This window comes from Sturnus vulgaris, chromosome 4 (genome assembly GCF_052056855.1).
Source record: "Sturnus vulgaris isolate bStuVul1 chromosome 4, bStuVul1.hap1, whole genome shotgun sequence".
Classification (NCBI taxonomy): Eukaryota; Metazoa; Chordata; class Aves; order Passeriformes; family Sturnidae; genus Sturnus; species Sturnus vulgaris.
In genome coordinates, this window is record NC_142246.1 from 35645979 (window position 1) to 35658899 (window position 12921).

At 35.3% G+C, this 12921-nt stretch overlaps 1 protein-coding gene across 7 annotated transcripts; it reads right to left on the bottom strand.

The window, feature by feature from the left end:
• Positions 1 to 126: 126 nt before the first annotated feature.
• CEP44 (centrosomal protein 44) lies at positions 127 to 12917 on the bottom strand. Of its 7 annotated transcripts, none has more exons than XM_014883999.2 (11): positions 12797 to 12917; positions 11148 to 11290; positions 10391 to 10538; positions 9269 to 9415; positions 8257 to 8364; positions 6683 to 6811; positions 6109 to 6318; positions 3415 to 3484; positions 1418 to 1545; positions 1127 to 1164; positions 127 to 327 (listed from the first exon to the last, which is right to left on the bottom strand). In XM_014883999.2, exons 2-11 carry the CDS (start codon positions 11234 to 11236, stop codon positions 219 to 221), a joined length of 1176 nt encoding a protein of 391 aa, XP_014739485.2. In that variant the 5' UTR covers positions 11237 to 11290; positions 12797 to 12917; the 3' UTR covers positions 127 to 218. The 7 variants fall into 7 exon arrangements, with proteins under 7 accessions (XP_014739485.2, XP_014739482.2, XP_088019710.1 ...); XM_014883996.2 differs by having other exon boundaries at positions 6683 to 6814; XM_088163584.1 differs by having other exon boundaries at positions 11148 to 11255; positions 12797 to 12912.
• Positions 12918 to 12921: the final 4 nt, after the last annotated feature.

A 12921-nucleotide genomic window follows, 5' to 3' on the forward strand; every position in this document is an offset into this window, starting at 1 on the left:
AACAAATGTCAACACAAGAATACACTCCTGTAATGACTTCAATTTACAAAAGCACAAGGAGGAGGGAAAAAGCTATTTGAACAGTCTTTAAACGTGGGCATGGGGAGGGAAATCAATACACAGATGCATGAATAAAATATTTATTCAAAGCAATAGATGCACTGGTGATCATTACAAATTCGATATATTAAAAATTTAATGCTGTACAAACATACAGATTATTTCTGGTATCCATAAGTCTGCAGAGACCAGGTCTGAAGATCTGTGCTTTCAGGTATTCCCAGTGATGGGTTTGGTGTTTTGAACAAGTTGAAGGTTTCTTCAATTCTGAAAATAAATGTTGTTTACATACACTTAACAAAATAAGGTACAAAATAACTGACTTGCTTTTAACTTCCTAATTGTCCAAAATACTAATAAGCAGCATGCCCCTTTAAGTTTTCCCTTATCCTGCCCTTTTCCTCTGCAATTGGTTTCTATTTTAAATGCCTACCATATATCAATAAACCTTAAGTACACAAAGAAAGAAGTAACCCACATAATAAAATTAAAATCACATAAAAGGTTAGAGCTTTTTATAGGCCACGCACTTAGAAAAGAGAAATCTCTTTCCAGAGAAACACTGTAAAGCAACATATTTCTCCTCAAGTACAATAAAAATATAATAAAAAATTGTATTATAGATCTCAGAATTAATATCAAATATATCTTAATATAGTTATTATAATGCTTAGGCTGAAATTGGTTTTACTTTTCCTTAAATAATAAAAAACAGTTAAGATAACATAGGTATTTTTCAGGAAGAAAAGTTGCAAGTACCAAGTAATTTCAATCAGGAAATAAGTAATATTCCGATTTCTTATCAACCAAATTCTAAACATGCTTTAATCTCTAGTTAATACTATTAAGAGTGCTTTCTATTGCTTTTTAGAAACAAAAGCAGTGACTCATCCCACAAATCCAAAACTGTAAGTGGATTTACTATCCAGTAGAGCCATAAGGAAATGCCACACCTGATGTAGAGACCTTTGAGGTTTGGAACACATATGTACATTCTCTGTGTGCCTTAGTCCAGTACGACTCCCTCCTGGGAAATAAATTCCTGCTGCCCCTTCCTATTACTTACATTTTACTTATCTTTTCCATTCTTTGTCTTATTGTCTCCTACAATTTAAAAGCAATAAAGTTAGTGAACTCTTCAAAGATGACATTCTTCAGATAGACTTTCAACTTAAAATTCAGAGAAAATGCAACTTTAAGCACTGTTTACATATGAAAAGTATTTTTATGAGACAGACCTAGATGTAGTTTTGCATAGTTTCAGTGTTTTTCTATCAGTATATACAACTAATACCTATGCTTACTTGTTCTCTTGACCTCAAAGGAAATCAACTGAGCATTCACCAGTTATACTTACCTTTGAAATGTCTGTCAGATCATGAGAATTAATGGTCATGTCTTTGGGAGACTGGTCTGTGGATAACAGTGAACTGCATCCAGACGACTGAGGATGACTCTCTGGCATCTCCTCATTCCTCTCTGTATCTATAGAGAAATGCTCAGTTTTATGTCACCTTTGCCTTTTTGCTCTCTTTTGCAAGGTCAGCTATCAAATAACTTGATTTACAGTAGGTAATAACAGAAGAGAATGCATTGTTTAGAGAGGGAAAAGCAAAAGCTACAGGAGTCCAAAATAGGTTTCTCATTTTTTTGAAACAAGTGCAGTATTACACTATGTATAATGTATATAATATACAAAAAGCAAATTCCAAAGATTACTATGAAGATTTTTCTCCTGAGTAGAGGAAAACCAAAGCTTGTGAACATCTGATTACAGTGCCAAACATTTAACAGTAATTTCATACAGTTTACATTACTTTTATTGTAAACTGCCTGTTCAAACATGTCATTAATTTGTGCTAAGTAAACTGTCTTATAACTAGCAGAATTTTTTTTTCCACATTTGGAAGGCTGTGATATTCTTTGCAATTTTAGATTGCTATTGTCAGGGAAAAGAACATAGTATCTTGAAAAAAAAAAAGTGTTCCCATATCCATTTTTTAGTGATGTCACCATCAATACATCATGCCTTTGGAATGCACTTAGCTATGCTATTTTGTATCTAAAACTCATTTTAAACTGTTTTTAAATACCTAAATTAAAAATTGTTTATTTGGTACTGCTGTGATTTCTGAAGAGTGCTACAACTGAAAAGAGCCTGAAAGGATTCCAAGTAGTATACTCTCAGATAAAAGAGTAAAGACTGTCCCCATAACTTTTAAGCCTAAAATTTCCTGCATTTTAGAACAGCAGGAATAACAAATTCAGAAGAATTTGGGGAGTCTGAAAACATGAAAATTCTCTTTCAAAAACCATCTGCCTGTTTACTTACTATAAAGTCCTCAAGTGTCAGTAACATAGCACTAAACTTACCAAAGGAAGTAAACATGTTGCAAGCTTTCTTTGTCCTGTAAAATGAAGGTCCCATTTCTGAGACTCAATAAAAACAAGCTCTGACATAACCAAGAACTGCCTTCCTAATTTCCATGGAAACTGGATTACTGAGACTCCCTTTTAATTACAATTCAAGAGCCCAACACTGGACAAAAAAGCCTAATGTGTGAGAATGGAAAATAGAATATCCTCCTTACCACTGGTGGTAGGAGTAACAGCTGCCACAAGGGAAAGAGGCCAAATCAAGGAAGAGAACAGAGGGAGCTAAGGGAGCTAACAGAGCTGCAGAGCTGAGGGCTAAAGAGCTACCACTGAGGAAGGCAGAAGAATTACTCATGGCCTGGGGAGTGCTTTTAACTTCTTTCCCACTCAAGTCTGCTTCGTTTACTTCTTGTATGTTATCAAAATTAAACAGAAGTTGGAAATGGAAGAAAAAGATTTTGTCTTTCTCTTCAGAACAAGAAAGTTTATCAAAAATTCCAGTTGGATAGCTGCTAACTGCTGCAGAGATGAAATACAGGAAACATTTAGTAGTGAGCTGAAGACCAACAAAGACTATTATTTGTCTGTGCCCCATTAAAAACAAGAAAACAGCAACCTAAAGATATTGGTGGCAGCAAAAATAACTCCACTTCAAGAACAGTGCATTTTAAAAATTGCTTTAAAGTCCAGATGACAGCATTGTTTTTCACAGCTTAAGTAACAGAATCTTAATTAAATTTGCATATTTGATATTTTTAGTAGCTGTTTCTAACCATTACTTACTATGCTATAGCAACCGAATCATCTAAAGAATAAATTAGAAACATGAAATGATGAGGAGGTTAACTTCTAATCTGCAGTATGGTTTAAAATTCAGAGATCACAATTACAGTTACCTACTTAAAGTATTACAGTCAAGACCAGCAAGAAGTGTTTAGCTTATTTACGCTAATTAAAAGAAAAATCATTAATACTCACCAAGAGGTACTGGAATGGTACTAGATGTACTTTCTTGATTTATATTGCTGGACTCTTTTGATAAGTCTTCCTGAAATACAAGTTTACTGCATTTTAGCCATACATCCTGTTTAAATCATCTGACTGAACAAAAGGATATTTAAGTACTAGGTATCTATGTATGTATTTGCTCACTACACGATTCAGATATGCTGGCACTGCACAAATATCTTCACAGGACTAAAAAAAAATCAACATCTCCATACATGCACTTCATTAAAAAACTAGTCTATTTAATGGGTCTTTTTTTTTTTAACATCAATATTGCTGCTCATAAAGAGGTCAAAATCAGGCCAAAATACAGTGCATATAACTTAATTATGAGTAGAATGGACAATCAGAATGGTCTTAGCCTGTACTAATCATTTCATCTCAACAACGGTTGCCATTAGCTTAAAGTAAGTGTGGCTTCTACTGCTGGTTGATATTCAAAAATACAGTCCTCAGTCCTAAAAAAAATAGCCTATAGGCTAATTGAAATTCATTCCACCTAGTGCTTAGAACTCAGAAGGCTATTTTAAGCTATTTCCCAGGCTCCTAAAAGAGAGAGGGCTCTTTTAAGAAACATTCTCAGTTTAACTCAATCTAACTTTTAAAAAGTTAGAAGGAAACAATAGTAAACTTTCTAATTTCAAAGTAAAAAATGCAACTCTCAAACAATATCTAGACTTTTTTTCTACCAATGAATTATTATGATTTGACATCTCCGCCTTTATATACCGGAGTAACAGCATCAGCTAACAGGGGAATACTAAACCCAAATAAATGAATGAAGGAGGAATTGTATGGGAAAACGCTGAAAAAAACTGTAATAATGTCTTAAAAAATACAAAAATAGATTCTGCACAGACTATGTCTGTTCAATTCCTTTCATTGAAATGGATTTGGTAGTTTTCAGACTTTCCCAGAGCTAAATGCACAGCTGCTGCTACTTTGGCAACAGCAGAAGACAGAACTTAAGAGTGCTCCTGCTGTGTTGGTTAGATGCCAAAAGGTCCCTGAAAAGTACAAGAGTAAGAGAGGAGTAATTCTGAATTGCTTCTGAATGTGTGAAGCACGACTTGGATGTAATTTTATTAAACAAAAAAGCTGCAATTCTGTCCCAAAGGATTATTTCCTAGCAGTTTTCAAATGTCTATTGGAAAACAGTTTTGAAGACTATGTATAAATATATATATATATATATATCTCCTTATATATTTGTATATACAATGCCACACAGAAACTATAACTGAACTTGTATCTACAGGTGAATTCTTTCAGTAACATACAGTACAGAAATATAATTATCTCACTGGAAATTTATGAGTGATATTTTTGAGAGTATTTTCCAAATACTATTCTAACCACACAAACAACTGCAATAAACATGTTACTGAAGCAGTAACAAACCAAATTTACAAAAACAAAAGAACAGGTCTACTCTGAAACATGAGCTTTCCCACGTGCTACAGTAATTTCTTGAAAAGAATACATTTGAAACAGGAGAAAAATGTCTATGGCTGTTCACCTGAAGGCCTCTTGAGACTACTGCCAGAAAAAAAAACATTGTCTTTGGTGGTATTATTTGGACATATGTCTACTGATCCATAAGAATCTGATTTCAGATGGTAAATCACTTGAGCTCCTACTGATCAAAAACTTTTTAAGTGATTGAGAATATCCATCCTCACTAATTGAGCTACAGCCTTTAGAAATAACCTAGTGAGCAGTCTGAACACCTGTCCATTTCAAGACTTTGCATAACCACCACACTTCCAAGGCACAGAGTAAAACATGTATAATATAAAAGTATTAGCAACATTTTCAAATTTGTGGGGTCAGCAACATCCGCAGAATTTCTGGTCATGAATAAATTCAACAGTTTTACACTGCAAAAAAAATGCAAACCCACAAGGGTTTTCAACTTCTGGAAAGCATCTGAAAGTTTCTGAAGGATACACAAGATATATGAGAGAATAAAATTTTTGGATCATATGATTAATTTCAAAGTGATGCTATGGTTCACTGCAACTCAAAATATTTACATGTGTACATGTATCAAATTACATAATGTGCACAAGGACCTTTCAACAGCATGAAAAATAACCCAGTCGTAATGCAACAAGAGGCTTTATTGGGTATGCCAAATGGAGCCACATCACAACTGCAGTGCTTTTACACATTCAAAAATGCAATGAACATCACTGACAAGAAATAAGAAGTGGGGCAGAGAGTGGGAAAAAAAACCCCATTGATAGGCTAGAAATGTCAAGGACCAATAAATTAAACACAGAACTAAAATAAGAATTAACTTTCTGATTAACCCTGTATTTTCTATTGTGCATGCCATCCATTTTTGTCACTATCATTTGCAGAGAATGAAGAGTCCATGTTCAAAAACTTCCTTCTAAACCTTCAGTAGTAAATAAAATGACACTGAATCATTACTAGTGAGAAAAGATGGAGAGCTTTGGTTCATGAAGTATCAGAGAATAGAACTGAACAGTTAAGAAAAAATACCATCAACTTCATAAACAGCACTTGCATTCAGATTGTGCCTTTAAAACCTTTAAAGTGAAAAAAACAGATCAGGAGGCAGGGAGGGCAGAAACAGACCAACAAGACTGTGTTTGGATGATTTTTATTATAGAATTAAAAGAGAAATTAACACACCTTTTGGGATTGTAACAACAGTTCTGTTTCGAGAAGCAAAACTCGATTCAGTAAGTTATTCCAGTCCTTCTCATCTATGATCACCTTTCCCTGCAGTTTCTCTTCTAAAACTTGTAGCTTATCTTCTATCCAATCTAGCTTCTGAAGCTTTTCCTGGAAATCTGCAAGCTGATTCTTTAAACACTCAATTTGTGAATTTTCTTCTATGACCTGAAAATATCGATAAGAATATGTCCTCTAATTGCAAAACAAAAACAATTCATCATTTGATCAAACGAATTAAGTGCAATGTTCAAGTTTGGTAATCACATCCTGCTACATCAGAAAATTCTTTTTCTTCCAGAATCACCAAAATATGCCTACTCGGGGAACTCAGCTTTTAAAATAAGCTGTTGACAGAACTGTCTTGGAAGAGACAGTGCAATTTAAGTGACTTTTCCTTTTTCCAGATTTTTTAATATATTTATAAAGTATCAGCTGCATGCACCTGAAGTACAACTATAATGTAAAAACCTTTATCCGTTTAGAAAAATTCTGTAAAAAAAAGAGAGCATCTTAAAATAGAAGTTCTTACTTGTTCACATTTAACTTCCACAGTATCATGATCTAGGCATAATTCTTCTTCGTTCCCTCCCTGTGCTGGAAGGGGTAGTGGACGAAGGTCACCACTGACTTCATTTCCTGAGTGCCGTTCCACTAGAGGCTTCTTTTAAGTGTGTTTAAAAACAAACAAACAAACAAAACCAACAGTTACAAGAATATTTCAATTCATTAGCTAAGTAATAACATATAAGACCTATTACTTCAATATTTATTTAAATCTAACTCTCTTATCCCAACTGGTTACAAAATACAGAAAGTAATAGCAGGCAGTTTAATTTCCAAAAAATCATAAAGACTTGAAGGAACTCAAAACAAACAAAAAATGCATAAACAAACATGCACACACTTTACCATATATACTGTGCACCTTGTTTCCTTTCCATAAACACTAATGAAGACATGAATGTCTTCCCTTAATGTAAAGGCTGTTAGATTTCTAAGTTTGGACTGGAAAATATACTATTATATACAGCGAAATTCGTGTGTAGAGACAATTCCAACATCAAAACCACAATTAAAACTTTAAGAAGAAAAAAGGCTTAACTAGGAAGATTAGAATTCTTCCTTTTTCTTGAAAACTGTCAGCAAATAGCCCTATGAGCTATATATTACTTTCCTTTGAAGGCTTCCCTTAGAGAAAACAAAGAGAAATCAATTATTTCTAGGTGGATTAAATCCTATGATACTATCACAAAATAAAATACTTAATGATTAAGAATGCACAATTACTAGTTCTGTGTAGCATCTTAATATGTACAGATTCCTCAGTATTTTAGTTAAACTGAAACTCTCCTCTACTAGGGAATTCTTAAAACACACGTACCTATCCCCATTCAGTGCTACTTTAAACAACCAGAAGAGACAGAGGAACCATTCCAAATACTTCTTTGTGAAAGAAAGCATTTCCTTGATAAAAGCAGGACTTTCCTTCTAAGTAGAAATCACCAACTATTAACAGGCAGTCATGGTGCTCCTGGTGATAAAAGTTTTCTACAATTTTATTCTGCACCCTTTTAGCAGAAAATAGCAGGAAAGCTGCCTTCTTCACATGGCATAATGTATAATCATTTTTGCTCAATGCAAAATAATTTTACCTTTGTAAAAGCAAAGCCAAGAGGAATGCTACATTATGAAAACTTGCTCAACAGATTCAGACCACCAGTATTTGAAAAGCTGTGTTGAAAACGTGTTAGGCCAAGCAGATTTCACTTTCAAACATGATATAGCTTCTTTGCCCTACTGTATCTTTTTCCATTGCTCTCCCTTACACTTGATACAATTCAAATACAGCACAAAAACAGCACTAGGTCATTACGACCAAAACTTTGAGATCAACTACTCAGTAAAAGAGAGAGGCAGCATCCTCTGTATTTCAGCTATTATTTCAGCCAACCATACTTCGGGGAAAAACAAACACCAGCCCATCTCAAAACTGGTTTGATTAAGTATTAAAACCAAAATGAAAGCAAAAAATTTCAGCAAGAGCCTGACTTGCTACAAATGAGATTAACCTTTAGATATAAAACAAAAAAATTATTTTCATACCTGTTTGGAATTCAGAGCACTGCCACTTGGATCAGCAAGACCTTTACCACAATTTGACCATACTTCAAATTTAAAAGGTCTGATTTTTTTCCTCGTTTGGGATTTAACCTCCAAAGTGAACAGAAGAAAATAACATATGAAAATTTTCAGGATTCCACACCCCACTTTCTAACACCATCACTGAAAGTCAGGAATATTTAATGGCGCGCACACACAAACACATTTAATACAATAGTACAATTTTGTACTGTAGCACAATAATGTCTAAAAAAAAAATAAATATGACCCAAATTTACAGAGAATGCAGATCCAGAAGTGAATGCCATACTTTTAAACTCACAAATGCCTATGCTAGGTTGCATCAATAGATGGTTAGAAATAGAAAAGACAACTTGCACCAGAGTTGAAAGTAAAACAAATACAAAAAAATGTAGTTACTGTGGTTAAATGTAGTCTTCAAAACTGTCAAATTATGTATACAGAAGACTTGCTAAAAACTCAAAAGAAACAAAATCCTGTAAAATATAAAGACTGGAAATACCTTTCATTAAAGCAGAGACAAATACACAACACACACTGATAAAAAATAATGCCATTACAAGTATCGTTGATGAAAATAATCAGACTTGAGAAACAAACACAAGAGTCATGTTTAAATTGTTACAGAAATTCAACATATGAGATGATTTTGCTTTGCCCTTAAATTTATCTGAAAAGTTTACTGATTCACATGTTGACTATATCAAGAAGTATAAAAGCAAAGCTATCACCTATTGTAAAGACAACAATCAGATTTATCTTCATTCGAATTTTTTTTATACTACAAAGTATTGGCAGCTTCATGTCTTGAATGAAAGTATTCAAGCATCTTAAAATGGAACGTCATACTGACTTTCCATTATTTGATCCATGAGCAATGCTGCTTCTTCAAACAGAAGCTGAAGACCAGTTTATCTGCAGCATCAAACAGGTCAAAAGAAACTTATAATAAAAGTAACCATTTGATCAGTACCTTACTAGAGTTACTCAACTCCTTATGTTTCTTCACCACACAGTTGATAATGTCACAAACAATTTGCATTTTTCTTTCTGCAAAGCCAAACTGAAGAAACTGCTCTTTTGTTAAAATTGGTTTATACTGAAATTGATCTCGAAGAAACTGCAACAAAATAAGAGTTTACTTCACTTTCAAAATCACCTCACAATTTGCTGTAGAAATGGCATGCTCAAATTCTTATTTTACTACCATCTTTTCTTTCATTCGGCACTTCAGCAGTTAAGCCTTTTCTCATTTGATTATTTATATATATATACAAAAACATATATAGCTGTTTCTTTTAACTAGGCTTTAAACATATCTCCTCTTCCAGAAAGGAAGGCCTTAAGCATATCTCCTCTTTCATTCACACCACTCCTGTAAATTTCAACTCATAGTCTTAAGATTCAAGAAATAAAGTACTATAGAAATTAATACTCAAACTAAGAGCTTTTAAAGTGAATGCACAATAAAAAGATGTATTAATCTCAGCAAATGCATCAGAGGGCCACGTAAGGCTCCCACAGAACCCTGTAAAGCAGTCTCTCAGATGGAAAACTAGTCTGAATAAGCCACTATTTCTTAATTCAGCAATCCACCTTTCAAAAAACGTAAGTATAGTTCAAAGTTAATTTCAATCAGTTACAAATTTAATTCCAATTTATAAAAGGTTAAGTATTCAACTTTATACATTAAAATGGCAGAGAGTTTCAAAATAGCTGCATTTTTTAATTGTGCTTACAATTTTTTTAGTTTCTTATGATTTTTTTGGTGGTTAAGATTTTTGCCAAGGTCACTTATACAAATCCTATTGCTGAATAAACATTTCTGTGTTCTTCCAAACTAACATCTAACAATATTACTGTTTCTGCAAAGGTCTCAAAATTGAGATTTGGCTACCACCACCCATCCTTATTTTCATTAAAATCTAAAAATTTGTACACAGTGACTTACTACCCATCTTAAATCCCAACAGAACTAAAATTCATGTATATTGCAAAAAACTTTCACTTTCTAGTAAAGCTCATAGTAAATGTTTAATTTTTGTGAGGTTGTACTCAAACCCACGTTTCTTTTGCAAAGAACATGAAGAGATACCTTATAAACAGCTTCGATAAAACGCAAGTCACTCTTGGCTGTCAGTTCCACATCACACTTTACCAAAAGCTCGGCTATGCAAGTTGAAAAAGATGTAAAACAATAGCTGATGATAGGCAAAAATGCAGCTGGATCACCCTTTACTAACCTATTAAGAAACAAAAGTATTTTACACAGCAGAAGGTAACAAAAGCCTTTCATTATATGAATTCAAATATTCAACTTGAAAGGAATAAACAAAGTCAGCACATTATATCCAAATATCTTTCATTTTAAGGGTTTTTTGTCCAGGCATCTCTCATTCAGCAGTCTTTCCTGTTATCTGCAAAATGCTGAAAAAAAAGTTTTTGTGATCTTTATATAATTTAAACATTGTCAAGCCTAAAGCCCACCAGCATTTCTAGCTCAACAATCAGACCTCTTTTTTTTTGTTTCTAGTCTTCACAGGACAAAATTTCCTGAAGGAAGTTTCGCAAGCACTTCCAAAGAAACCAGAAAGGTGAGATTAACCAAAACAAAGACAAGAACGGCAGAAGAGGAGCAAGACAGTAATACAGCTCAGGATTGTTCTCAGGATTGCTCAGAAGAGCAGAAGTGCATACTTTTATATTCCAGTTCACATAGACCACATCCCAACTTCCCAGAGTTATGTTCTGCTTACTTATCACCAGATGCAATGCTAATACTGATTAAACTATCTTGTTTACACACCTTGCTCTCATCATGTATTAGCATAAGTTTTCACACTGCCACTTACACTGTATAATCCACATCTCTTGGATAACTTAACAAGCGAAGTCCTTGTTCGATTTTTCTTAAACTTCCATTTAGGTCTCCTGTTGCCATTATTCCAAATGCTATTCTTCTTTCAGATTATGAAATAAAAGGAAAAAAATACGTCTGTTCAAAAAAATTACGTACACAAAAATTACAAAATGCAATAATCACTTAAATTCAACTTTCTGCTAGAACGTGGGAGATATTTACCTGCCACTATCTTCACTAAATTTCTCTTCTTGCTACAAAACAAGCATTTTGAAGCCTACCAATCCAAGCAGTGAAGAGGCACAGTCACACAGACTATAAATGAAGCAATGCTCTCAAGAGACAGGTAAAGCTTGCATTTACAGTGAGCTGAGTTTGTTGTGGTGGTGCTTCTTGTGCTTCTATGGTGTTTAATCAGCAGTCCTCAAGACTAAGCTCTTCCCATGTGTTCTGCCCTTGTTAAAATAATTTTCTTCCTATTTAATCATCAGGTTCCTTTAATTTAATTACTAGGTTCTGGGTTACCAGTTGCACTAAACAGAAGTACACAACACTTGCTGTTAAAAGCTTGGAAGAATTTAAACAATTATTTGGCAACTGAGGTAGCTATTCTTCCTGCATTATGTTACAATGCAATCCATTCTCTGGTTTTTCCAATTTAACTTGCTATTAAGACAAATCTCAAAGAATCTGACATAAAACTGAAGTGCAAAATACTCACAGAAGACACTCTCACAGGATTTTGTCTAATCATACAGGCTGTTTCTTTTTACACCAGGCCTCTAGATGTAAAAACTGGTAACTACTGTTACTACAAAATAGCTTAAGAGATCATAGAAGTAGATAAAAGAGATCAGTCAAGTTGGTAGCAAATCTTGGGAAGGCAAACCCAGTAAAATGAGGTACACAGCTTTTGTCTGTAGAAATTTGTAATAAAACTTCAGAGCGTTGGCTGTAAAAATCGAGTATACTGAAGTTTCAAGACATGATAATATAGAACTTTGAGCAAGTGGCTCAAAGAACAACTCTCAAAACTAATGTAAAAAACTAAAAACAATGTAAAAAACTAAAAAAAAAAAACCAAACCACACCAACAAAACAAGAACCAAAACTAAAAAAACTACCTCATGCAAGTTACCAAGTATGTTAAAACTGTAAACGTTGTCTTTGAAATGCCCAGCAACTACACTTCTGATTTCTTCTGAATCTAGACTCTCCTGTTGCACAGGGCAGGGAGCTGGGGGAAATGGCACCATTACGCAGAGATTCAAAAGCGTCACCGACAAGTTCGGGACCTGGCCGGCGTGCCAGCTGCGACACCCTTCACGCAGAGGCCACCTGCACACGAGCGAACTGCACAAGGGACTGCGCGTCCTAAGCTGGTTGCCCTGGGCACCAGCGGAAAAAAAGCCTGTCCCAGCCAGAACACGGCAAGGGGGGCTGCGGTCCCGGAACCAGCGCGCTGCGGGAAACTCGCAAGAGTGGGACCGGGGCCGGCCCCCACCCGCCTTTCCTCGCCCCTACCACAGGCGGAGACCGCGCCCTCCCCAGGGCTCGCCGTCTCCGAGGGGAGGGAGAGCCCTGGGCTGGGAGCGGCCCGGCGAGGACAGACCCCGCGCCGAGAGCGATGCTGACGCTCACCCGCGCGGCGGGAGAGCCGCCGTTCCTTCGGGAGCGCTCCCGGAGGCGGCGGGCGCACACGGAATCTGCGGCCGCACACCGAATCTGCCGCCGCCAGAGCCGACGGGCACTTCCGCTTCCCGCGC